We start from the raw sequence: 25,837 nt of genomic DNA, 5'->3' as shown, positions 1-25,837 counted from the left end.
GCTTGATAAAAATACATGAAACGTGTATTTAAAGGGTCATTAAGGATTTTATTTCTTGGCGACTCTGTTTTGAGAACGTTCCTCATTTATAGATACTTATAATCAAGCGCCCCAAACTACATACATATGTATTTTTTGGGATCAAGTGCTGATCAACTCAATCTATTTACTCAAAATATTTTACTAACTTGATTATATTAGAAACGTTGATAGTAGAAATGGAAAATTTCGTTACTTTTGAAATTTTTATTTTTAAATACTATTAGAACCATTAAACCATTTTAAATTTTAAGTTTAACAACTTTTAGTATGCGATGTTGAGTCCCAAATGTAGCCAAAAAATCAATATTATATGTTCTTGTTTATATTTAAGTATATTACAACTCTGCGGTTTCAGGCATGACGTAAAGTTATTTCTCTCGCTCACCGAACTTTGAAGGCAATTATACCTCAATAAATTGTTGTCAGATATCAAATGGGCCGTTCCATTCCCAGACATGGCTACGCAGATACACAATACTTCCAGTTATAAGTTTTACAGATTGACTCAAAAACTGACCACTAGACGAGACGCATTCATCATCCCAATGCAATAGCTCAGCTGGCCAGACGACGATGAGAAGCAGTGGGGCAGATGAGGGCGTTGCCACGCCACGTAACGCAAGCTGTGCGTTACTTAACGGTCGGGAGCAGGACTCCCTCGACGTAAAAAATGGGTAGCAAGTGCGACCATTATTCTTGCCCTCCGTGCTGGAGGGCTTGGGTCACTGGTTAGTTTGCATAGCAAATGCCTCATGGAAAAACGAACTGCCGCAGAGGACGAGGATTCTAACGAGCTCGCCGGATGCGGATGCGCACGGAAAAATGCGGAGTGCCCAGAAATGTCAAGCTAAGTGGCGGCAAGAAGGGAGTTTCTATGCGGAGATGATCGAAAGTTCGAGTACTGAAATTTGATTCGCCATTGAATATTCGGATGGGAGGCGCCACCTCGGGCGCTAATGATGAGCAAATAGTCTCGTTAAAGATGCCAGTGCAAATGCAAGTGCGAAGTGCCATAAATGTTGATGGCAGCAAAGATATGGAAACTCTATCGAACGCACGATGAGAGGTTGAGTTTCGTTTAATGACTTGAAGTAACGCATCGAATCGATTTCACTCGCGAATTTATCACAAGTGACTCCGGCACAAGCCATTAAAAGTTGGAGCAAGTTGAGGGCCGCTCTAATGCATACAGTGAACCGACCGCACGACCCCAGTGTGGAGTGGCCTACTACTGCCGTCTCGGCCACATGGTTTATGGCTTGTAAGCGGCTTAGCCTAATGGCTTCGACCGGGAACATTGTTTAGGTCGAAGGTCCTGCGGCGGCGTCCCAACATTTTATGCATCATTAAGTGCAGCCCAGCGGCAAGCGGCAAGCGGCTGAAGCCGGCAAGCTTTAACTTGGCTCAGTCGAATCAATCTCAGTCTCAGTCCCGCGAGCCGAACCGAGCCGAGTCGAGCCAAGACAAACAAATGCGGCGAATTTGATTTGCAATCCAATCTAGGTAGCGACGCTGCCAACATCGCAGCACCCTTGCGGATGCCTTTTTCGTAGCGAGCATGGAAGCTCCTTAATGGAACCCTTAAAAATATGCAGGCTGTCACTTTTGGCCCCGAAACAGAAATCCTATTAAAAGCGAAGGAAGGAAGGCGGTTGGCAGGGAAGGCAAAAAGTTGGGACTCCAAAGGATGAGGGCTGTTCTTCTCCTGCATCTGCACCTTTTAGGTTGCACAGTGAGCTTAAGAAGCCCCATTCATTTGTTATAACTTCTCGTCATTGGGTTACATTACAGTGGGCAGAAAGTGCACCAGAATGTGATGCGACCACTTAAGGTTCAATCCATTGCGACACACAGTGGCAGCAGAAATAGATTGAACTGGATCTTATCTGGGAATTTGCATGTATTTCAGCAGAGCGTTGCAGCTAATGCAGATGGGGATACGTTTATACGTTATGGGAAAGAATAAATCTTGAATGACACAAATATTTGCAACACGCGTGGTTTTCCTCTCTCTATATGTGCGTTTCGCCGAAAGAAACAACAAAACAAGCAAAATCCTACAGAAGCACCTTCGCGGAGGCGAATGGGGAGGCAGGACCATTACAGTAGTTTGCCACGCCTGCAGCAGAATGACAGCTTGGGGAGAATTCCCCACTTTGACAATTGAGAGCCGGAACGAGATAAAAACGGCAGACGAGCAGGATGAGTTAGCAGTTAGCAGGAACTAGGAAGAGGGGCATGCCCCATCTTGTCCCGGAGTCGCATTCTCGGAGTGCACAGACGACGGTTCACAGTGACAAGGGCAGGCGTCGCATGCAAATAGGAGGTGACTCCCACTCCACCAACAGAAGCACCCAACTTCGGAGAGATTCGCCCCGCCCATGCGTTAAAATAATGCAATCAAAAACACTGCAGAAAACAGTTTTCCTAGCTCTTTAGAATATCAGGCATCGTAGATACATATTAAATAAATATCTATCCAGTACGCATTAGGTAACAATTATGCGATCCCCAAATTAAATGGTCATAGCTATGATTGGAAGCGACTGACTGTCCTTGCAAGGCAGCCACGACGTTTCTTTAACTTTTTCAGAATGCGTCTCCGGGGAAGGACATTTCAGTATCACAGCGCTGAAAACAAAGCCAGCCGGGGAAAAAATGGAGATGCGAGCGGAGATATAGTTGCAATCTCTCCGTGCGTGTGCGCTCGGTGTTGTCTGTTGCTAGCTCCATTGGTTCCACGCTTTCAAGCAACAAGAACTGCCTCGGGAGTGGTCGCCCTGAAATTAATTTTCTTCTAGGTGGAGTAGTTTGCTCTGGCCCAGAATGTATAGCATCTGGTGACACATCTGCGCCGCAGGAAAGCCGGCAGCTCCTTGTCGTCCTGCGTGATAATCAGCGCAAAGCCATCAAAGGATGTGCCCTATAACAGTAATTACACTTTTTCCAATACTAGGGCCTTAATGAGGCAATGGTGCAAGGAACTTTCCCCAACTTACAACTGGGCAAAACAGGCGATAAATGCGGAACTGACAAGTATCGAGGAAAACTGCCAGTAGTAAATACTCAAGCACAGAATCGAATTAATTAAAATACATTCAAGTTCATCCACAGACAATAGAACGTTCCGAAAAGTTTGCGAAAACTTTTAGTTTTTAAACATGTTTGGGTAAACAATAACTTGGTTGCACCTCACTATACGTAAAGTATACGCCCCGTCTTCGCAATAAACTCCGCCTTTTCAATAGAGAAGCGCCAAACTGAGCGAAATCCATGTTCAATAACAGCGAAATAATGCAAAAAATTCAAACATTTAATATTGTAAAAATCAGCTATGGGAAATTGTAAATTTTCTTCCGGCTTTTAACTGACTTTCGCAAGTTAAATTTATGCGTTGCATGCGCTGGTAATTTACATATAATTGAGTGGCAGTAAGGCCGGCGAACTGCCCTTTTGTCCAACATTCGTTCCACATGCATTTATATGGGATGCGGATTGGACATCCCTTTTGTGAATGATAATATATGCACTCTCAAAGGCCGCATCTCCAAAATGACCGGTGCCTACCTTTGTTCTATGGTAGCTCAGTTGAAGAGGACCATTACAACTACAGAAAAATATTCTTTTGAAATTGTGATTTTGAAATATTTCTCGAGATAAGGAACTCGCCCATAAGTTCGAAAAAACCTCCATAGACTTCAGAAAGGTCTTATAGTCGTGGGAATCAAATGCAGCGGTCTCTTTTGTTGTTTTTACACAAATAATTTCATTTCCGTCGTTTTAATCAATTGTGTACTTTTGCAGGCGCGACTTGGATGGTCCATTGATTTTAATTTTTCAATTAGTAAAATCAACAGCAAAAAACATAAAACAAAAGACTGTGTCCACACTATAATTAATCCTATTTACAGCTATCACACGCTAAAAACGACCAGAACTATTTGATGGGTTTGGTTTTGTGACTACAGAAATAGGTGTTTAAAACCATTGTAGCCTGCGGACATTCGAAAACCCGAGCTAATTTCTGACTAAAGAGTGCAATCTACATGTTTGCATTATAGTTCAACCAAATCTTTTATAAAATAATAATTACGTGTGCCATTGCAGACCACAAATACTTATTTACTTTTAATTGCGTCAAGCGCCGCGAGCGGACACGCGTAGTGCACACAACGTGTGTCTGGTGGTCAATAAATAATCCGCGGCAGAAAAAACTAAATTAACTTAAATGTAATTGCAAAAGTCCACGTATATCAAATTTATCGACCGGAGTCCGCCTAATTAGACGGAAAAAATATCTTTGGACAAAAAGTGCAATCAGAGTGTAGCTTATTCTGAATAATTATCCTTTCAATAGTTCGCTTTGGACGCGAAATGAACTAGGAGAGCACGCAATGGTAATAAAATAAATCCAAGTCGGTGCGGACCAAATAAATTCCATAGATAATCACGCTGCTCAAGTACTGAATTGGAGATCCAGGTCAACGAATTGCAGCTAGAAACGAAGTTGAAAAATCAATTTTTCTCCGTTCTGAGACGTTATCAAGGAGATAGAGGACCCACAATGCACCCGACTGCGCAGGAGGAATGAGGTAAGCGGAAGAACGGCCCCTGTAAACTGTAATTTCGAGCCACTTACATCATCTGGAACAAGTTTGCAACTCCATAAAGTTCGTTCCCACGTCTCGACAACGCCATTCATCCAAAGCAACGAAAGCCGTTAAGTGCCTCCCAGAATCTTACTCGTTGCGAGGAGTCGCCAAGACCACCATTAGCAGAGAAAGGCGGAAAAGCCGCAAAAAGTAATATGCCAGAGGGGGGAGGGGGCGGATCACGGGCGAGGAGTTTCCCATCGAGTTGGGAAAAGTGTTGATTTAAGGCCAAGCTCCCCGAACAGGCGTATTTAAACAAAAGCCCCGCCCGGCTGAACCGAAATCAATATTGATGTTCGCTCCATTGAGGAAATCTGAGATGGGAGGTAGTCTAGTTAAAGGGCGAAACCAGGTAGGTACATGTCAAGTAACGAACGTAACTCAGTTACTTTAGAGCTGCTGATTCGGCAGCCTCCATGGTGAATTTTCCGTCTATTTCTAAGATGGGGTTTCTTCATTCACATGCCTCATTAGCACGCGAGTGGTGATATCTTGGGGGGCCATTCCAGGGTAGGAAAACCCTATACAGATTCCAATGAACATTGAAACAATTAGAACATTAGCCAGAAAACTCTATGTCCTGTCAAACGCTATCTAAAAGTATTGCATTTCGTCACAACCTTTGATATTTTTTAAATCGTCAAATGCCCGATACCCTATAAGAGTTTGTCAATTGCAACCAAATTCTGGGGAGGCAATAGCCCTACACAAAAATTTAAAGTCCATTGATTCCAGCTACAGTCGATCCATTGATAAAAGTCGTTTTCTTTATGCACACGATGGGTTTGTTCAAGAATTAATCCGAACAAGCTAGAAATATACACCAGTCATTAGCTACATTATTTTGGTATAAAGTAAAAATTCCACACATCATGCGGTATGAAGTGGGTGTAAATGAAAACTGTATTATCTACTGACTGCCGACATTCTTCTAACTATCTAACTTTGGCTTTGCATCCAGGGATTCTTTAGATTATACCCGTGACTCGTGGAGTAAGAGGTATACTAGCTTCGTTGAAAATTATGTAACAAGCAGAAGGAAGCGTGTCCGACTATATAAAGTATATATATATTCTTGATCAGGATCAATAGCCGAGTCTAACTGGCCATGCCCGTCTGTCCGTCCGCATAAAAGTCGAGATCTCAGGAACTATAAGAGCTAGAAGGTTGAGATTAGGCCTACAAATTCAGGTTTGTTGTTCTGTCGGTTACCAAAAACACTTTGGCCGCGCCCCTGCTCACACTTACATAACGCCCATAACGGTCGCGCCCACACTTTTTAACAATTTTTAAAATTGTTTAAATTTAAATTTAAAATTTATTTTCATTTTATTCCCCAAAATCTATCGATACTGTAGAAAAATGATGAAATTTCGTGTTCGCATTCCCACAAGTTGAGTAACGGGTATCTGATAGTCGGGGAACTCGAGTTTGGCATTCTCTCTTGATTTTCATCTGTGTTGTGGTAATTAGTTTTTGTGTGAATTTTGATTACGACAGTTAAGCCTTAGAGCCTAACTAATGTTTATACTTTGCTTTGGTGTGGTATACACGTAATAAGTCTAATGTGATAGAGAAAATTGAAGTGGTACATACGTGAAAAGGTAAAAGACGGAAAAAGTGATAGATAAAATAAAATAAAAAAAAAATAAAATAAACTTTAAACTTTGCCGAATAAAACTTAGTTGTTAGGCATTATTCACCTAAAATCAGCAAAAAATTGCATTACAGAAATCAGCCACCAAATGTTTTATATAACCTTTTAAACATCCTATAAAAATTATTTTTGAATTAAAGCGATTCCAAAACATATACTCTTTAGAAGAACAAGAGTATCTTCGCCTTGCATTATGAGTTTCGGCACGTGGGTGTAATTATTAAAATTTGTATGACCAAGTTATGCGGAGACACGTCCCAGTGAGAATGGGGAGAATTGGTCGAGGAACTTGAATTCCCTGAACAAACGCGTCCATAGCAAAGTAACCCCGTCATATGTCATCACTATAGTCAACACACATTTTTCATCACCTCTCACCTGATCCACATTGTCCTCATCCGGCTCTTTGCAATCCTTAAAGACTGCTACTTTGCCCGGCTTCACATTTTGCGGAACAGCCCGTGAATCCTTGACGTGGCCGATGGTCCTCTGTGGGTTAGCCTTGCTGCCGACGCCCTTGATCTTGGGACGCCGATTGCGTACGCCACTCGATGTGGTTGGGCTTTCAACCAGGACCGTGGAGCCAGGACTCGCCGGCGAGGTCCTGCGCTTGGACGTCAAGGGCTTTGGAGTTTTGGACATTCGGGCGAAATTGTACTGAAGTAAGAGTCAATGAAGCAGAGGGCGCCGCCTCGTTAAGAGCAATGAACTGCCCTTCCATTTACGTTAATATCCTACGCGTGTTCTTCTGTTGATAAGGTCCATAGAGTTACCCATCTCGGGGCATAAGTAATCTAATTATTGGCCAGACAGAAGACACCGGGGTGGGAACCTTAAAGTGTCGCCATATGGAAAACCCCCTTCTTTCCGGCGAACAGTAAGCAATGGGCAGCAAGCCACTCCGGAGCCAAACTATTCCCCGAGCCAGATTTTTAATCGTTGGAAACTGTAACAAGCAAGCGCTCCTTACGTATGTTACAAAATTAAATTTAAAAAACACCTGTCAATGGGGGTTTACTCGATTCACTCCACTTGGAGGGTGGTCAAGTCCTCAGTACAACAATCTTATATGCGCAGGATACGTTATTTATTGAGCCTTGAGAGTCGTTGAAGGCGGATTGGGTGGATAGTAGTTGGGCCCAATGGCCAGTGCGAGATATGCGGTCTTTGGCTGCAAAGCCGCAGGGCGTTGGGGCTGAAGACAACCAGAGGTGGGACCATTAAATTCCCCGTTTGTAAGTGACAAGCAATATGGGACTTGATTTAGGGGTTACCACATATGAGAAATTAGTGTGTGAAAGTAGTGTTGATTTATAGTGTTTTAAATTAAGAATCACGCACCTTAAAGCTAATAATTTTGTACTAGTTGATTACATGTATGAAATAAATAACAAAGCATGACCAAAAAGTTTCGAAATAAATTGTTATAGTAATTGCCAGTCTCTGTTTTAAAACAAGAGCGAATGCTATAATCCAGTACCTCGACTATCAGATACGCATTACTCAGCTAGTCCAAGTGGTACCGACGAGAATTATCAACATTTTCAGGAATATCGGTAGAAACATCGGGAGAACAAATTATTATTTTAATGTTCTAAGGTGTGAGATATTAGTTCCGTTGTTTTTGATACTAAAAGGCATTAATTTCCTATAGAAAAATTGTGGTTGGAAATATTAAGTAACTGCAAGGGTATATAAGCTTCGACTTGCCAAATAAAGAATAAAAATTTCAAAATAATTCTACGACCGAGGCGACTTTGTTATTGACCATTATATGTGGTCAGGGGTTAAGCCCCTGAATTGGGAACTTCCCATTAAAAATCTATTCACAACTAGGAGAGAGTTGGTTTCCGGGAAAGTTTTAAGTAGGAATTTGGAGGCGAAAGACAAAGCGCAATCATAAACAGGCATCTCTCCTTTCACGAGCTGCCAAATAAAAAGTTTTTCAATTTAGATTTATAAACCAACATAACGTAGGTAATTGCCGCACAAAGTTGCGCCTGGTGTGTTTAAATAAAAGTGAAGGGGGAGATGTAAAGCCCAGCCGTCTGCGCCTCGAATGAAAAGTGCTTCCCGTGCTCGCGGATCCGAATCATTTTAGCGGAATTGCAGCGCATATAATTTTGCTGTTGCGTTTTAAAGCAGCCACTGCCAGGTGCACCAAGGGCAATGCAAGTCTCCGTGGCAGTCTCCCCAACACAAAACTCCTAGCCAGATATTCTGATCGTGGCCAGCCAGCACCCCTTCCACACAGGACCTACCGAATTTGTATCTGTTGGGGAACTGAGTGCGGTTACCCGCTGACAGACATTAGCACAGCTTATACATACCTCCGGCACCCAGCTCCGCTCCACTTTCTCCCCCTGCGTCTAATGCATCCGAAAACTGCGAAAACTTCTGGCACAGGGGGACTTCCCTCTACGCGCCGTAGAAGGTGAAGGGGAAGGTGCACTGTGTATATCTGTATCTGTATCTGGCAGATACGAGCCACAGTTATTTTTATAAACTTCTCGCTTTCGCCTCGCCCGATGTCCGTTTATCTGGCTGTGGACCCGGGGCAGACGATGTAGATTTAGCCAGTCCAATGAAACTCGTGTCATTTTGGTCAACGTTTACCACACACAAATTTCCATCACTTAAGGTGAATCCTCCAGTGGCTCCTGGACAAAATCCGTGTAAATTGCATTGTTCCTTACCAGAAATGAATGTAAAGTATGTAACAAATAGCTGCAGTATTTGGACATACTTCTATACGATAGATATGAAATGTAGACTAGAGATATAATATCCAATAGCATCTTCATAAAAGTGCATCTTCAAGATTAAGTTCACTATTAAATTGAGGCTAGAGCGCTCGGGAGCTCCTGAAAGGCTTGTCAAACATTACCTGGGAGGTGGATCAATTTCCACCTCCGAAACACGAGGCTTATGCTACTCGTATTGACGCAGACACCAGGTCCAGACGACACATACTCGTGTCAAAAATCCGACAGAGAAGCCTGGGAAGCTGCTACGTCAGCCAAAAATGATGTAGACTGGATGCAGGGACAGCGCTTTCAGTAAATATGTTCTCATGTCGCTTTATCGGTGGCCATTTTAATTGTTTTTACAGGAAGCACCCCGCCCGTTTTGCACTTCACATTAAATTTTGCAAAAGTTGGTGTAGTAACTGAAAAAATATTAAACGCTAAAAAATTTCTTCTTTTACTCATCCATGTACGAGAAGTGAGTATAATAATCCAAGCTCAAAATGTAAAAAGGTGGCTTAATATTTTTTTTTGTCAATCCAACTAGTTTCACAACTTCAGCTCAGGACTCACATACACAATTTCGTATGGAATGTGCGGCTCCTTAACTCCGAGTGCATAATCATTTCTTGTTCCCAAGTGTTTCCAATAAAAAGCGTTTTCGGGTTCCTGTTCTCCTGTGGCTGCAAGGGGTGTTGGTAGCTGTGGACGAAACTCTACATTGCACAAGCGGCAGACATCGTCGAGCGATCCCATTTAGCTGGGCCGCGTCCTGCCGCCTCATCATACTCGTAAATTCCAGGGCATTGTGGTCATGTTCGTACTTCACGTTTCATACATGTGTTTCGGGCTCTGTTTGTGCAACATTCGTCTCCATTATCTCGAATCCTTCTTACATCCGCTCTTCAAAAGCGGGAAAGGGTAGGTACACTCTCAGCACTTGGGATTAGCCGGCAAGGACCGAAAAAGTTTGGAATCAAGGGGCAGTCTCTGTAATGCGCAGATTAAAGTTGTCGCACCAGCAAATGGCGCTGGCCAGCACAAGCCCGCCCATAATGCATTTGGGGTAATTAAAATGGATAGCTAATTAAAATGTTCGAAAGCAAACTGCACGAAATTTCAAACTGTCATCATCAGAATGAAAATCATCGGTAGGAACAGTTCGATTTATCTCCCTCTCATCCGCAAAAAACTGTCATTGTCAACCACCCAAAAAATTATCAGCGGAAGTGCAGAATGTTTGACTTTTGTGCGTGCTTCTTTTGCAGATGGAGCTGAGCGGGATGTTGGAGGAATAGGACGAGGGGATTTGGCAAGGATGGGCGACTAACCCAGTATAAGTCTCAACGAACAATGCTGGCCAAAACCGTGCAAGCGTATTGAAGCTTAGTGCTTTATAGGCCTGGTTTGCGACTGTGTCTCTTCCATGCCATTTCTCGCTTTCTGCTTCGGTTTCCAACACTTTTTGCCTGCCTCATGGGGCAGGATTACGGCTTACATGGTTTACCACCCACTGTTTAGGTCAGGAGACAACGCACCATATTTCAAAAGAAGAGGTGCTTGAATGAATGACTTTTATCGTTATAACATCTAAAAAACAAGAGAGAATGCTTTAGTCGAGTTCCCCGACTATCTCACTTGTTCTCAAATGGGAATAAATTTATTTATTTTGTCAATATTTACCGACAAGTCAAAAACACTTAGATCATGCCCAAAAACCGGGTTATAGTTTTTTTTAATAATTATGAAGGCAGCGATTGCACACATTAAAGGTATAATTTGTTATTTTAAGTGGACATCACATGTGTTTTATAGACGGCAGAAGTAATTTGTGTGCTATTAGGGAGCTGGACACAAATGATTTCCTAGACAAAGGACGAGAAATCTTGGAGAAAGGGGCTATAAGAAGTAATCAATATACGAATTCCATAGTTGTGCACTGGGTATGTGGTAAAGCCTTTGTCAGGACATGAAGTGGGATGACCAACAAAGGTTGTCAGGAGCTTCGAAAAGTACAGTCATATAGAGAAGGGAAAGGATTTGCGTAAGTCATTTGTGTGGGTAGAATAAAGGAATGCTTGAATACTTCAATTCATAAAACAAGAAAAGAAGAAGAAAATATGAGAACAACTTTTTCTTCCCCTTCTTCGGGGCACTTCTGACTGCTTCTATCGCACTGAGAACTTTTGAAGGTTAATAGAATATTTAACTTTCAAGAAAATTAAAGTGTCTAAAAATAAACATATTACAGATAATAGGCATTAATGCGTTGCAGTATAAATATAGATATTGTATGTAAGAAAACTGAAGCCTGTTTAAATCAATTTTGGCCTTTTAAATCCTCAGGCAGCAGTCCACTTGCACAAACGGTGGGAGGTGGTCCTTAGGTGGGAACTGACCCTACTGTGAGTCCTAGTGAATGTAACACCCTGAATGAATGCTTTTCAAGTGCGTCACTCACTCGCGTGTGAAAGGCACTATCGAAAGCAGCAGGGCCCGTCAATGCTCAACATGTTACTATGAGATGTATCCAAAGTGACAGCTGTCACCTGTCCCAGAACGAATCCTTACCGGAGATACTCGTATTCCAGGTTCATGGAAAGTTTTGATGGCGAAAGTCCCCTTAATGCTAAAAAGCTTTGGATACGACGAATTTAAATATGACAGTATATGTATGTATATATCAAATCGATCTGTAAATATTGTTGAAAAATGAATCTCTGATGCTATGCCACCAATAATATGTGATTAAGTATATTCTATTATCTTTCGATGAGCCATTTCAGTAATGCTTTATCCAGCTTGCTTTAACAAGGCGATGACTTACCCACTCTTTCAAAATATAGTTGTGGAAAGACTGAGTGAAATGAAATAAGTTTTTTTTCTACCACGACGCATCTTGAAAATTATAAAGCTGTCAACAGTAAAATGGGTACTGACAATGTTGCCTTCCAAATGGCACTCGCAGCCACGCCCTCCCCAAAATAAGTTCAGCTGTCATTTGCTGCCTGTAGCTTCTGAGGAGCTGTGCGGATCAAAAAATACTTAATATCTGGACACTTATAACTTTAAGAAACAACCATTCTTTCACGTCGAAGAAATGCGGAAACTGGAAATGAGATTGCAACATGGGATTGCTGTACAATGTACCGTTATGGATAAAAAAGGAGCTTTAGGAAAATGTGAGTGAAACAATCAACTATTAAAAATGGCTTAAGCATTTTTTCTTTACTAATGGCATCAAACTATATTGACCTGTATTAACCTATTTGAGTAAAGATGAACCAGGTCCTAAAATGTGTTTGTTTTATATACAAACAAATTGAGGAAAGACTTTGTCTTTTTAAAGTCTAGACATTGATACATACTAATGTAATTTTTTTTGAATAGTTAAGTGGTTCTTTTAAATCGTTTAGCACAGAAATCAGATTGACAAATACATACGTTTTATATATATGTACTTTTGACGAATTCAATTTTGATTATAAATTCTACAGTAATTTGGCATGGATTTTTAAAGCCAGTTTTCTATTTTTGCCTACGAAAAAATGGATAAAATATTCTTGTAGTACCGACAGGAATTATGCCCATTCCTGCTCACTTCAAAAAATGCCGGCCTACGGCGACATCCTTCCCTCTTCATCATGTTTTGACTGCTGCCTGGTCCTTAAATTGACAATTTTGCATGTTTACAGGCCAAAGGGAAAGTCAGGAGCGGAGTGGGTGCGTCAAGTAAAAAAGAAGAGAGGTCGCTTTAGGTGAGTCCTTGACTATCAGGAGTAATGGGTATAAAAACCAGATGCACATAGAGTCTTCAGTTGCTAAGCTTATGTGGAGTCTGTATGTTATATGATGTCAACTGAACCAAATCTTCCTTATTTTGGGGAGCGAGTAAATGATTTATAATATTATTAAATCCGACTTTGCTTTCGGTCTAGCTATACCCAACGAGTAACGACTCGTAGGAAAAAAAGGTATATTAGTTTCTTTGAAAAGTGTGCAACAGGTAAAAGGATGCGTTCCCTGCCCTATGAGGTATACAAGTTCTTGATCAGATTCATTGGCTGAAATCTGGAGAGCAATAAAAGTATTTGAAATGTTATTTTTATTATTATTATTTTCATTTTCTTGTCATCTCTACCGATATGCTTACTAAATCTCTAGTTGTTTTCTCCAGCTGAGTAACGAGTATCTGATAGTCGACTAGTCTGTTCCCTCTTGATTTGAAGTCGTTTCCGCTTATGTTGTTATGCTAATGCGTCTCGTCGAAGTCAATGCTTCTTCGGGCGTTCCATAGCCTTTCATCTCAGTGCTCCGCTAGGTGGTCTTCATCCAATATAACTTCCCTGAAAACGCCTTTTAACCGGATGCCGCTCCAAGTAAGGACCCTCTTAGCTATTTTCTACGAATTTTCAAAGAAGCGACGACAACCGAAGGGGGAAAAACATGGAGGGACTCTGGGTAGGAAGCCGACCAACCAACAGTTAGTGGCTTTGTGCTTTCTGGAATTTTTGCACGCAATTAATTCAATTTGTAAACTTTTTTGGGTTCCACAACATATTTGTGGGCAAATAAAAAAGCCTTGAATGATTCAGGTTTTGGCCACTTAGAATTTGAAAAGAGATGCTGATTTCTAGCAAACACAATCACCAAACGCACATTGAGATGTAAATGCAGACAATACGATTGTCTTGCCATAAATCGCAGATCATACAAACATATAAATATGTAATAATATGATAAATTTGTTTAAAACAACTGCATTATCAATGTGAATGGCAGTTGAAGCTAATATCACATCACATATCATTTTGTGTGTGGTAGTTGCGATCCTCATTTGTTTTTAAGCAATGTTTTTGTTTAATTATAAATCACGAATAAATTACGCAATTTAGCGCCCGAATTTAAGGCAACAATTGCACCACATGGACAGCTCCAAAGTGGAAGCCCAATATATGTTAAAGGAAACTCTGAGCCATCGCCGCAGGATGCGCCGGAGTTTCCTCGCTTTCCTCCCTATGCGCAGCAATTAAAAGTGCAAATTATATTTGTCAAAGCGAATCCGGAATACAACTAAAATCCAGTTGTAACGTAAACAGGTTTTACCACAGGAAACGCGACTACTAGACTTTTGGTTTGTAGATCAATAAAAAAAATAAAATAAAGCTAAACACAATACTATTTTCCAAGCAATATGGAAGTCTGTGGCCATACCAATTTAAGCTACGAGTTATGGGAGTAAAAATCCAAATCGTAGTTTGAATGATAAGAATCTCAACAATTTCGTTGCAGATTTAATACGAGTATTTCCATCACACTTGTTCAATATTTTCAATTAATGGGTGCTTGTTTCAAACCTCGATCCCTGCATATTTGGAATACAATAGAGTTGCAATCTAACGCTTTATGTATCCATGTAGTCCCGAAATTTCTGTGAAGACTCTGTAGATTCGCCCACTTCCTGGCTCCGTGTCGCCTCCGCCTTTCCTTTCAGCGAGGCACGCTCGGGGCAACGACAATGCATAATAATGCATTTGTGTTTTATGATTATAATAAATGCTCTTAAACGCTGCCCATCACTTTGCCAGCTTCCATTTGTGCTGAAAGTCTGGGGGAAAAGGAAAAGCGGAACTCGCATTGTAAGCGGCAGGATGATAAATTTCCTTGTCCGTGCTATAAATTCATTTGTAACACAGCACTTTATCATAAATTTGCATGTCGCAAAAGCAGCCGGAATAAGAGTCAGTGTAATTCTCCTAGGGAACGCCTGTGCTTAGCTGCAAAGGATTCTTTGCAAGCCGACCCAAACGAATTTCATCAAAAATAATTTGACGCATTTGCAATTTTTCTAACATTTTCCATACTTATGTACTCTATGGGTACAATGCGTGTTTAAATACGTTTTCACATCTTTATTACCTCGACTTGGGGTACTGCTGTAGTCAGATATATGTATATATAAATGATCAAATATTTGGATATTTGGTATCTTCAGAAACCGCGACATATCTCAGATTAGTGATTAGCAGCGATATAATAGACAATAATACATTGTATCTCAACAAACTCGTGCTAAATTAGAGGCAATGACAAGAAACATTAATTCCACTTCAAAAATAATGTTCATCCAATACGACTAAATAAAGGATGTGAAAGTCTTTATTACAAAAAGCAGCTTGCAGCTTGCTCTTGTATATTTTCCGCATTTTCAACTTTGCTAGAGATACTAATCAGATTCATTGTATATTTCTTATAAAATATTTTTATGTTTACTTTGCGATGCGGATTCTTCGCTACGCAATAGAACGCGATCACGATTTTAGTAGCTGTGGTTAGTGAATTGAAGCACAGCAAAGCAACGCGATGTTTAGGACTTGACCTCAAAAAGGAACTAAGCCCAATCCACGTGGCGTATACGTGTCATTAAAAGTGCCTAAATCTAGGTTAGATTGCAGTGACTTGAGGCCCAACAAACTTAATGGGGTGCATGGGGCGTAAGAGCACGAATGACCTTTAATTGGTTGCAAACGTGAATGTAGGACGAAGCGACACAGAAATAAGGTCTTTAATGTAGCGGAGCAAAAGTGTCTACCATTGCATGCATTTTCTGCAACTTTCTCGACCAAAATATACCCATTGTAACAATAAAGTTGATTCTAAAACCAAATTAGAAGATTCTTATTTTAATATTCCATCAAAAACTGCAGTAGACCGCTGAAGCACTCAAAACTGGTTCTAAAATGGCGTCCAAGCAGTCAGAGGTATTTATATTTATATTTATTATTTATTTATGTATGATAATTTTACATAATAAAACCTTCCTGTTTATGATATATTTGTGTCTACTAAAAACAAGGCAGAACGCTGTAGGGTGGTGGTGGCAATATTGGACTATGTCTCTTGATTCTGCGTGCTCAATCTCAACTTTCTATCTTTAATAGTTCCTGAAATCTCGACGTTTATATGGACGGACATAATGGGACATAGCCAGATCGACTTGGCTTTCATCCTGATCAAGAATATATACTTTAAATGTTCGGAAACTCCACCTTCTACCTGTTACATACGTTTCAACGAGTCTGGTATGTCCGGTAATTCCAAGCGTAGTCTGTATAGAAACGAGTCCTAAAAATATTGTAAAAACGATTTCGAAATCGTTTCCTAAGGTCCGAGAAGGGTTTTAAACGCGGTTTTCTTACGAATTTACGATTTTCAGGAGAACTAATTTAAATTAGCTTACTAACTTCATTTCTGATATAACACCACCTCCAAGTCAGCACTTCTCGCCGCAATTAACTATGCTTTTTATCGACGACAGAGGGACAGGACGGTGTTATGATTGACACGGGTCTGACGCATTACTGATTGCAAATGCGTGGGCAGTACAGTCGGCGCCGTGGCAAGTTAAATTATTAACAAGGTAAACGGGGGCGAACTATAGATTTTTCAAGTCTTTCTAGGACACCGACCCACTTGGTCTACTTGATGGCCAAGCCAAGCCAAAACAGTTCCCGGAGTGTGTCAACACAAATTCCATTAATATCAGAGCTCATTAGCATTAGAGCAAATTTCCGGCGAAGAAATCCCCCTTGTCCCCCGTACCATCCATCGGCAAGGCCCTTTTCAAGTGCCATTCCCACTCGCCGATTAAAAGTCAACAGGGATTTACGGGGAAAACCTTTGCCAGCGGCACTCGGGGTTGTCACAAGCGCCAGAATATTCCCTTTGTTGCTTATCGATTTTTCCGCTCTTTGTTTTGTTTTGCTACGCCGCGCAATCCGCAGCATTTTTCTTGGGCCTAGGAATCTCCGCCAGCCACAAGTTGCAGGCGCCGAAGAAGCCCGAATCCCGAATCCCCAAAAATAATCTGATGTAGCACTAAGCTGCTACTCTTGTTGATTCAGTGGAGTTGTTGTTCTCCTCCTTCCATTGTTGCTCCTGATCATGACTCACCTCGACGATGCTGTCGCTGCCTAGTCCGCAGATCTTGCTCTTGGGCAGGATCTGCTTCTGCTCCAGCTGGTTCTTCAGCTGCTTGCGCTGCTGGTGCTGCCTGTGTGCCGCCACTGCCTCCGCCGCCGTGGGAGCTAGTCGAAGTCCTCCGCCGCCGGGGGCGATGATGACCTCGTCGTCGTCGTCCTCGTCCAGGCCCAGAGACGCGGGCACGTTCACACTGAGCGCGGCCACATCCGTGTCCGCAGCCGGGTCTAGTTCTACGTCGATGTCGGCCGCCGTATCCGGCAGCAGGTCCAAATCACTGTGGAAACTCAGATCGAGGTCTTGGGGCAATTTGACGTACTTATTGTGGTTTTTCATTGTTCCTGCCTGGCATGAGTCATGTGGCCGAGGCCGCGCGAGGATTACGAGAGCGGGAGGCCGCAAATCAAAACAAAAATAATCACACGAGCACAATCGATTTTTCCGCCTCGATTCACCGCGTCAACAACGGCCCGGGAGGTGGCACATCGTCAGGCTTTCGAATGGAAGTGCGTGCTCGGTCGCGTCCAACACGTTCGCAGGCAGCTTTAGTGTGGCCACGATTGGGCCGAGGCAATATACCAGCCGACTGGAATGTACCAAATAGGTATCCTTAAAAATACCACTCTGTTCGGTCACTGGCCGAAAGGAGTATTTTACTGTATGTAGAAGGACGAGTCCGTTGCTCCATTTCCTTACATTTACTTTACCTTACTTTGCAATGTGCCTTCCAAGCTGCGTGTAGAAAAACTTGACTGCTGGCAGTGAAGGTAATTTTGATTTCCCAGAATTATGTAATATATTTCAAAAAACTAAGGCAAGGGGCTATTTGAGTTCCTTGACTATCCGTTACTCAGCTATTGGGAGTGGGAAGAAGAAATTTCCTAATTTTGTTCGGCAAATTGGTAAAAATTGGCAACACAAATAATAAAACCCAAACATTTTTGCAAATTGTGGGAAGGTCAGCTTTTCGATTTGTGAGCATTACAGTGCCCGTGATCACATTTTTTGACGTATCAGTAGAAATTGAAAATAAAAAAAGAGAGAATGCTATAGTCGAGTTTCCAAACTGGGTTGTCAAAACCCCAGTTTTGGTTGTCCCAAAAGTTTTAAAAGTAGAGTAGATACGTTTAAAATATATGTTTTAAAGCTATCCGACTCCCACTAAAACCACACAAGTTTTGAAAAAAGTCATATAATGATTATAATGCAACGGAGAACTTTTGGTTTTGGAATGAAGGTATACAAAAGTTAACTGTGCATTAAACGTTTTCGACCCTTTGAAGCATATGTGTATCTGCCTCAGGATCAATTTCCAATTCGATCTAGCCGTGCCCGTCTATCTGTCCTACTGTACGTCCATATAAGCATCTAGCTAGAATTTAGATTCTGGAACGTGTAATTTGTCCAAGGTAATTTAATATTACCCTTTAGAAGCACTGTGGGGATATTGCATGACAAAATATGATTCGAGTCCTATTGGCCCGTACAAAAACAATGTAGTCAAATGTATTGTCGAGTTGTGGGTGTTAAAGATTTTAAAATAAACGTGTAATACCAGAAAACAGATATTGACGGAACTGATAATCAGGAGTGCATAATCTTTGTGTAGTTGAAATGCTTATTTGTAAGTGTACCATTTATGATCACTAAATTATAACAAAATGTATGTCCTTAAAATAACTTACTTCTTACCTTCTCTTGAATAATCCCAAAGAATAGAAAGGCATTAAGAGATTTGTTTTGGGAACTGGTTCTGTTCATATCGTTTATTCGAAAGCTGTTTTAATCATTAATGGTGTGTTTAGTCCCGTTATAGTTAATATCATTTATGATTTCATCCACAATATTGCATAATCTTGCAACTGCATTGTTAAAAATCAAATTCTTATTCAGAAGAAGCATTTTTCAAGCACAAAGTGTACTTCTCCTTCTGATCTTTCTTACTTTTCCTTATACGAAAGTATTAATGGCCTGCGACTGATAGTAGGCCGATATATGTTGCTGATGCAAAAAGCCTCGAGACAGAATCAGAATGAAATCCGTTAGAATGTACCCGGATGTAATTACGGAATATCAAAAAGATTTCATTTAGCTATAAAATTGTATACATAAATATAAATACTGGTCACGTACGGATATCGCGTACTTATGCAGCTTTGTCAGATTGATTTTATCATAATTATATTAAAATGAATTATGATATACCAAATATTTCGCGCTAATAACTAAATTAGTTGCATTAGCTGTTAGCCATATACGGCCTTAAGTACATAGATTCATTATTCCCATCCTCCCAATGGTCTAATTAAATAAATAAAATTACTGGCAACGTCTCGCAGCATATTCTTAAAAATATTTGAAGCCGCCCGTCAATACAGATTTGGAACAGGAACACAAAGATAACGGAAATAATTGAAAACAAAAATTATTGACAAATTATTACTTGGCGACCCTAGCTTCAGAAGCTCTTCCTTCGGAGTAAGGGGTTAATGAGGGCTTGAGGCTTGGTAGCCCGGTGAACTCCTTGGTTCATTAACTTAGGCTAAAATATCCCCGGTCTTACGGCTTAGTAGAAAAAATAATCATGGCAAGCGCTTAAGCGTAGCTTAATCTACCCCCTGTATTGGGGTTACTGCGACTGTTGATGCTGATCTTGCAGCTGCTGCAGCAGTTGTTGCTTCGTCTCCGCCTTTACGGTCCTGTAGCGGTCCTTCTCCTCCGTGTTCTCCGGTGGCTCACACTCGAAGGATGCCATGGAAAGAGTGTTCTCATTGAGTACTGCGCTGTGTTGAAGATAGGCTATGACGTTGGGAAGCTTCTCAAACGGACAGTTTACTTTCTTCCATTCATTAAACTCCATTACTTGTTTGGCCAGCTGGGAGCATTTTTCGAAGTTGATATGATTGTTCGGCAGCCTGTTTAAATTATCGGCAATATGTCAATAAGCAAATAACTCTCGAAAAGCACTACAAGTTCTACTAACCGGTTGGAACATCCCTCGTTCAGAAAATACAAATCCTTAACAAATAAACTAAAGAATGGAATGATTATGCGTTCGCGTTCCTCAGTAGCGCCCTCTGAGCGCCACATCGCAGCTTTGAGCGTAGAGCGATAGCTGTTGAAGTTCGATGTTGGATCCATTTGATGTTCCAGCACGGAGAACTTTGCCGATTGCACTTTGGACCACTAAGTATTAAATTCACAATGAGTCAAATCCGATATAAGTTTAACTTTCCACCCAACTCACCGTCTTCTTCAGTCTGCCTATGGGCGCCAGATTTAGACCTGCTATTATGGCCATCAGACTATTAAAGTTGCCAATATTGAAGCACTCGCGGGCTGTTTCTATCCAATATTCTATGATGCGAACACGCTGCTTCTTTTTAGGGTACTGCAAGGGACACATTGAATAGAACATATATTAATATATTTTTAAGATCCGTTGATGAATATTCTACTGTTTACCCACCTTGACTATCTCGCTTGCCGTCAAGTAACTGAGCCGATTGAACCACTGCACATACGATTCCAGGTTACGAGTCTTTTTCATGTCGTTCAACGAACCACCTCCGCCTCCACTACACTTGCTTTTGTTGGCCTCCTTACTTCCATCCTTGGCCTGCTGTTGATAATCCTTTGCAAAGGCCTGGACAAATTCCTCTGGGCCGATGTGCGACAAGCGCTCCAGCTCGATGGACGTAAGCTGGTGGGCCAAGTGTGCACAGCTCGGACACATGTCCATGATGCCAAACACATCGTCCGGCTGGGGTGTTGTGGAGATCGAGTTTGATGTGGAGGCAGATGAGGTGTGGCCACTAGATGATGAGTTAGAGGTGCCGCTGGCAGATCCACCGCCGCCACTAGCTCCGTTAGCATGTGAAGAGCTCCCTAAAAACGTCTGAAAGGCATTGTGCAAGTGATTGTGGTGTCCGTGGTGGTGGTGCTGCTGTTGCTGACTCTGTGCCTCCTCCGAGCTGATAGTCTGCAGAAACTCCTCATACTGCTCTAGCGTCGTAAGGCGAGACACCAGCAGCTGCAAGATTCGCGATACTTGCTTTCCCAGCGAATTATCAATGTAGACGCACTTCCTTGCCAGGATCCGAACTTGCTGCATAAGCCGTTCATCTCTAAAATCGTAAGGGAAGATCTCTATCCATTCTGACAGGAGTCTGATGCAGTGTTGGGCAGAGCGCTGAGTGTTCGTCCGCTGTTGAAGACGCGGTTCTAGCTCCGAACTGTGTGAGGCGGCCGCTGCACTTCCTTTCCGCTGCGTTAGCGGTGAAGCTGAGTTGATGCTGAGCATCATTGTGCGACCGGGCACCTGACCGGCATCATCCACTACATCTCCGCCGGTGCCTACAACCTGCTGCTGATGCTCCCAGGTCTGTGAGATCTGCGCCAATAGCTCGTGGGGGCGCACAAAAAGCCTGGCGCTTAGAAGGAAAGCGAAAATAAATCCTTCATCCGGATAATATTCGTGGGTGGGGACCATGTGGGCAATAAGCGACTGCAACGGACCTGAGTGCAATCGTCCTTCGCTGTAGACAAGGAAATCTTCCCTAGCCTCCTGGCCCAGGATCCGGCTTTGTGCCGCCCCATAGCTGAGCAACTTTTCGGGAGGTTTTTCCAGCAACGCAATACGGCGAAGGGCGGACAACGACTCATGGGCGTGGCAGGCGCTATTGCTCCTCTGCGTCTTCAGGTCTGGCAGTGTTTTGTGAGTAATTGACGTAGTCGTGGCACTTGATGCCCCAGACCCAGGAGCTCCCCCTATGGACCTCTCATGCCCCTTCAGATTAAGGTTAATGTTGGCGCTGCCGGTGCTGCCGCTGCGGCCATTGGTGGCACTGCTAAGACCACCGTTACTTGACGACATCTGGATACTGTCCAATCCAAGGCTAGAGTATCTAAGCCTATAGGCAGGTGATCAATGCCCGGGACTTGGAGAACATTCGAGCGGAGATCTACTGCAATAAAGTACCAGAGAGAAAGAAAAAATTAGTAATGCAGAGGTTATATATGACTATTTGATTAGTTTACTGTCTATCACAGAATGTTAAACTAAAACTAATGCTTGTATACAGTTTATTTAAAAAAAACTAAGTTTATACATTCTTTGGGTGGAATGGTTTTTGGTCTCGTTTGGTAAGCATTGGAAGAGAGGCTATCAGAAAACGAACTGCTAGAAACTGTCGAGCGACTAAACTGTTAATTTGTTTTGAAAATCAACCCAATCGTGGTTTATCACAGCCCAGCGAACAGAACACGGCCTCGAAGCCAAAGCGAAACACGAGAATTACAAATATTAATTAACAGCAAAACAAAAACGCCCCAATATGGGTCAACAAAGTGCTGGGCCCGGGGATGAAGTGGGGCCAAATGGGTGGTCTGAACACGTTAATAGAATTATTAAGACGCACAGCAAGAAAGGAGGAGTCCAAGCAACACCAAGTTCCACCCGCCTGAAAACAAAAAGCTGCATACATATATTGTACGCTTCACAGCACAGTGGGTAGCCCATGAGGAGGACTAGGGGATAACTTATTAACTGCAGACCAGGCAAAATCAATTTTGAAATAATCACTAGCTACAAGTAACTCAGCCAAAAGACAAATTAACGTCTATATTTATAACGTTTCAGAGTATATGTACATGGCCAACAAAACAGCAGCAGCAACAACAAACAAGTGAAATGCACTGCCCATAAAAGCTTAAAGCAACAACAACTGCAAAAACAATAACAACAAGAAACGCTCACAATAATTTGTATACAAAACGGAGCAAGAAGAAGAAAAAGCAGAGGCAGCAATGACAGACGAGAAACGCTAAGGCCGGGCGCACAGTGGAGTGAAATCTCTAAAATATGGTATTAAGTTTTATGATTCTTGAATCTTATTTTTGTTTATAACAAAAAAACACGAACGTTGATCTTTCCTAGAGGGCTTTCTACATTGATGTAATACTTATTTTTCATCGCATTTATCCAAATGTTCATACTCATAGAACAAAGGGAAAAAAGAAGCTAGTGTTTTTGACCTACCTATATTGTAAATAAATTTTTAATCATTTTCGTCTGTCCGTCCGAATGACTGTCGAGACCTCAGGAAATATAAATGGTGCAAAGCAATAGCTGAGTAAGGGGTATGTGATTGTCTAGAAACTCGACTCTGGCATTCTCTCTCTCTTTTTAAACTTCAGAGGGAAACTATTACAATTGTATTGTAAAATGGTATTCAGGTAGGCATTTTAATTATTTGTACCGTAATAGGAGAGACTAGTAAACGAAAATGAGTCGTTGTAGTTTGTACAAAGAAATAGTTTGTATAAAGAATAGTTGGAATAAAAGGTACGCTTACTCGACTGCCAATCGAGTCTCGAATTTTGATCACCTTTTTTATCTTAAGTTCTACTGTGCAAGGTAAAAGAAACTCAACGGCCGACGCGTGTGGAAATGCAGGGGAAAAGCCAAGAGGCCAGCAGAGAAGTCAACCGGGGTAAAACGGAGAGAGGACGAGAGAGTCGATAAATGGGGCCGTGGCCACAGAATAGCTGTTTTTCCCAATCGGACTTGGAAGAATGTCTAATTAGAACGGACTAAAAGGCACTTACCTGTAGCAGCTCCCAAGCATGCTGCAATGGTCCCTGACAGGAGTCCTTGGATCGGTGGCTTCGCTCCCAGGATTTGGGACAGGACGAGGAACACGCCCCCAAATAAGCTGCTCTCCCGGCAGCGCTGCAGCGAAATCAGGACAGTCGAAAGTGGAACACACGCCGTTGTTGTTTTTGCTGGAGCGGGAGGGGTGTTCCAATGGGCGGGCGGTTTTGTTTGTGTGTGTGTGTGTTTGCACGGCAATTCACAATACGCGAAGTTTCAGCGCACCACCTTCGCACTGACACTCACACTATCGCGCACGCAGATGCAGGCTCACATGGACGCACCCTCACCCCCACGGCAGAGGCTTGGCAGAGGAGCGGCAGAGCGGTTGCATATGGACACCAAAAATTAAGAACTCGGCAGACAATCACCGTTTTTCGAGGGCCTCGGCGCAATTAATTTGCCACACAAAATGCACTGCGACGCTTTTTCCTCGGCCATGTACGCGTCTGAACTTGTCTGTGTGTATGGTGTATACAATGTATGTACAAGAGCACCGACCGGTTTGTTTGCTACGCAGATTTTTCTTTTCACAACTGCGGGACAAGAACACCCTCGAATAACGTGGAGCCGGACCTCGATAGATAACGGTGAATGCCACATTTAATGCTCAATATGGAAGTGCAACGCCAGTTGCGTGATTTCTGCAATCCTTTCGCTTTTATTGCATTAAAAATGCGCAGCGAACCGAACGTCGCGTTTTGTTTACTATGGCTGGACTGACCGCGTTTACAAACACTGGCCGCGGGGCTATTAACAGTACTGGGTATGCTCAAAGACACTAGAATAACAAGATGCGTAACGGCCATACAAATTTTTGGCACGCGATTTTTTGGCCGTGGCTCTAGAGGTGGCTCCAGGCTCTCTTGAGTTTTTGTTCGAGAGAGAAAGAGCGGAGAGCGCTACAGCAAACAGCTCTTTTCTACGCATACAGTGATAGGATACAACTGTATGTGTGCACACGTATGCTCATGTATTGTAAATTTGACAAAATATGCCCTTTACCTTAGAAGTTCGTTGACTTTAAATCTATATTATTTTTTATCAATTGGCACCATGCGAAAAATTCTTGTTTTGCATTGCCTTAACGTTATTATTATTTAAATAAAGCTTAGAAATAGTAATAGACGAATCTATGTACATCACAAAATAAATTTCGAAAATGACTTTATATTAGAATACTTGTCATTAGGGTATTCAGCTTGCGGCGTGAGAAAAATTAATAAGGCAATGATTGTTGAGTGCTTGTGTCCGCACTTCGTGCCTGACGATATGACTTTTGCAACGAACTGTTTTCATATTTTTATTTATTTTATTAATTTTTATTTTCTACTACGTATTATTATTTTTTATGAAATATTATTATGAAATATTATTATTTTTATTATTTATTAATAAAATTATTATTTTTATTATTTATTAATTAAATTATTATTTTTTTATGAAATTAAAAAATAATTATTATTTTTATGAAATATTTATTTCTCAATGTTATGTCTTCTTTTTGGAAAATTTATGTTTCAAATTACAGTAGTTATAATAATTTCCTTTGTATTTGCTTTAATTATTATTATAATAATTATTATAATAGTCAGGGAATTTTTATTTTATTTCATCATATTGCTACGAAATTGGCCACAACTCCAAATATGTAAATTCGTTTCTTCGATCAGAATTGATTTCGGCCCGAAAATCGTCTTCTAGCACAGCACGCACACATATACGCGTTTTCGTCTCTTGTTTTTACTCACGCAAGCAAGCAAATTCTATTTTTATATTTCTTACGCTCTCAACGTGAGCGAGCGGAAAGAGAGCAAATTTGGCCTTCACCAAAAAAGTGGCTGCATAGTGCCAAACGAATGTATGGCCGTTACGCATCTTGTTATTCTAGTGTCTTTGGTATGCTATTGCAAAATGATAGGGGTGCTCAATGTTTTTCCCACTAACCAAACTTTCTATCGATTATGTTCATAACTCGATAGTTCGGTCATTCCAGATCTGGAGAATTGCACGAGCTGTTATTTGTCTCAGTTCCGATTGTAAGGCCAACTTTTAAAAACGTTTATAATGTTAATTATTTATTAATTACAAATCAGAGGTTCAT

At 41.6% G+C, this 25,837-nt stretch overlaps 2 protein-coding genes across 4 annotated transcripts in view; both read right to left on the bottom strand.

The window, feature by feature from the left end:
* The window catches only part of LOC117139078 (calcium-transporting ATPase type 2C member 1), a 32,064-nt gene extending 14,650 nt beyond the window's left edge, over positions 1–17,414 (bottom strand). Inside the window, exon 1 of one of the 2 annotated variants that reach the window (XM_033301189.1) lies at positions 17,052–17,414. In XM_033301189.1, coding sequence (XP_033157080.1) covers positions 17,052–17,414 — 363 coding nt within the window. Of the gene's footprint in view, positions 1–6,729; positions 7,009–17,051 lie in introns of those variants that run through there. The other variant, XM_033301190.1, reaches the window with a different exon arrangement.
* A 1,402-nt stretch (positions 17,415–18,816) lies between these two features.
* LOC117140223 (ras-GEF domain-containing family member 1C) lies at positions 18,817–24,470 on the bottom strand. 2 transcript variants are annotated; one of them, XM_033303021.1, is made up of 5 exons: positions 23,688–24,470; positions 20,548–22,045; positions 20,326–20,469; positions 20,062–20,264; positions 18,817–19,993 (listed from the first exon to the last, which is right to left on the bottom strand). In XM_033303021.1, the coding sequence occupies exons 2-5, from the start codon at positions 21,952–21,954 to the stop codon at positions 19,708–19,710; spliced, it is 2,040 nt and encodes a 679-aa protein (XP_033158912.1). In that variant the 5' UTR covers positions 21,955–22,045; positions 23,688–24,470; the 3' UTR covers positions 18,817–19,707. The 2 variants fall into 2 exon arrangements, with proteins under 2 accessions (XP_033158912.1, XP_033158913.1); XM_033303022.1 differs by having other exon boundaries at positions 20,548–22,042.
* Between the last annotated feature and the right edge of the window lie 1,367 nt (positions 24,471–25,837).

The sequence above is a fragment of the Drosophila mauritiana genome, chromosome 3L (assembly GCF_004382145.1).
Source record: "Drosophila mauritiana strain mau12 chromosome 3L, ASM438214v1, whole genome shotgun sequence".
Lineage (NCBI taxonomy): Eukaryota > Metazoa > Arthropoda > Insecta > Diptera > Drosophilidae > Drosophila > Drosophila mauritiana.
The sequence above is the reverse complement of the archived record's forward strand: the minus strand, read 5'-3'. Positions and strand labels throughout refer to the sequence as shown.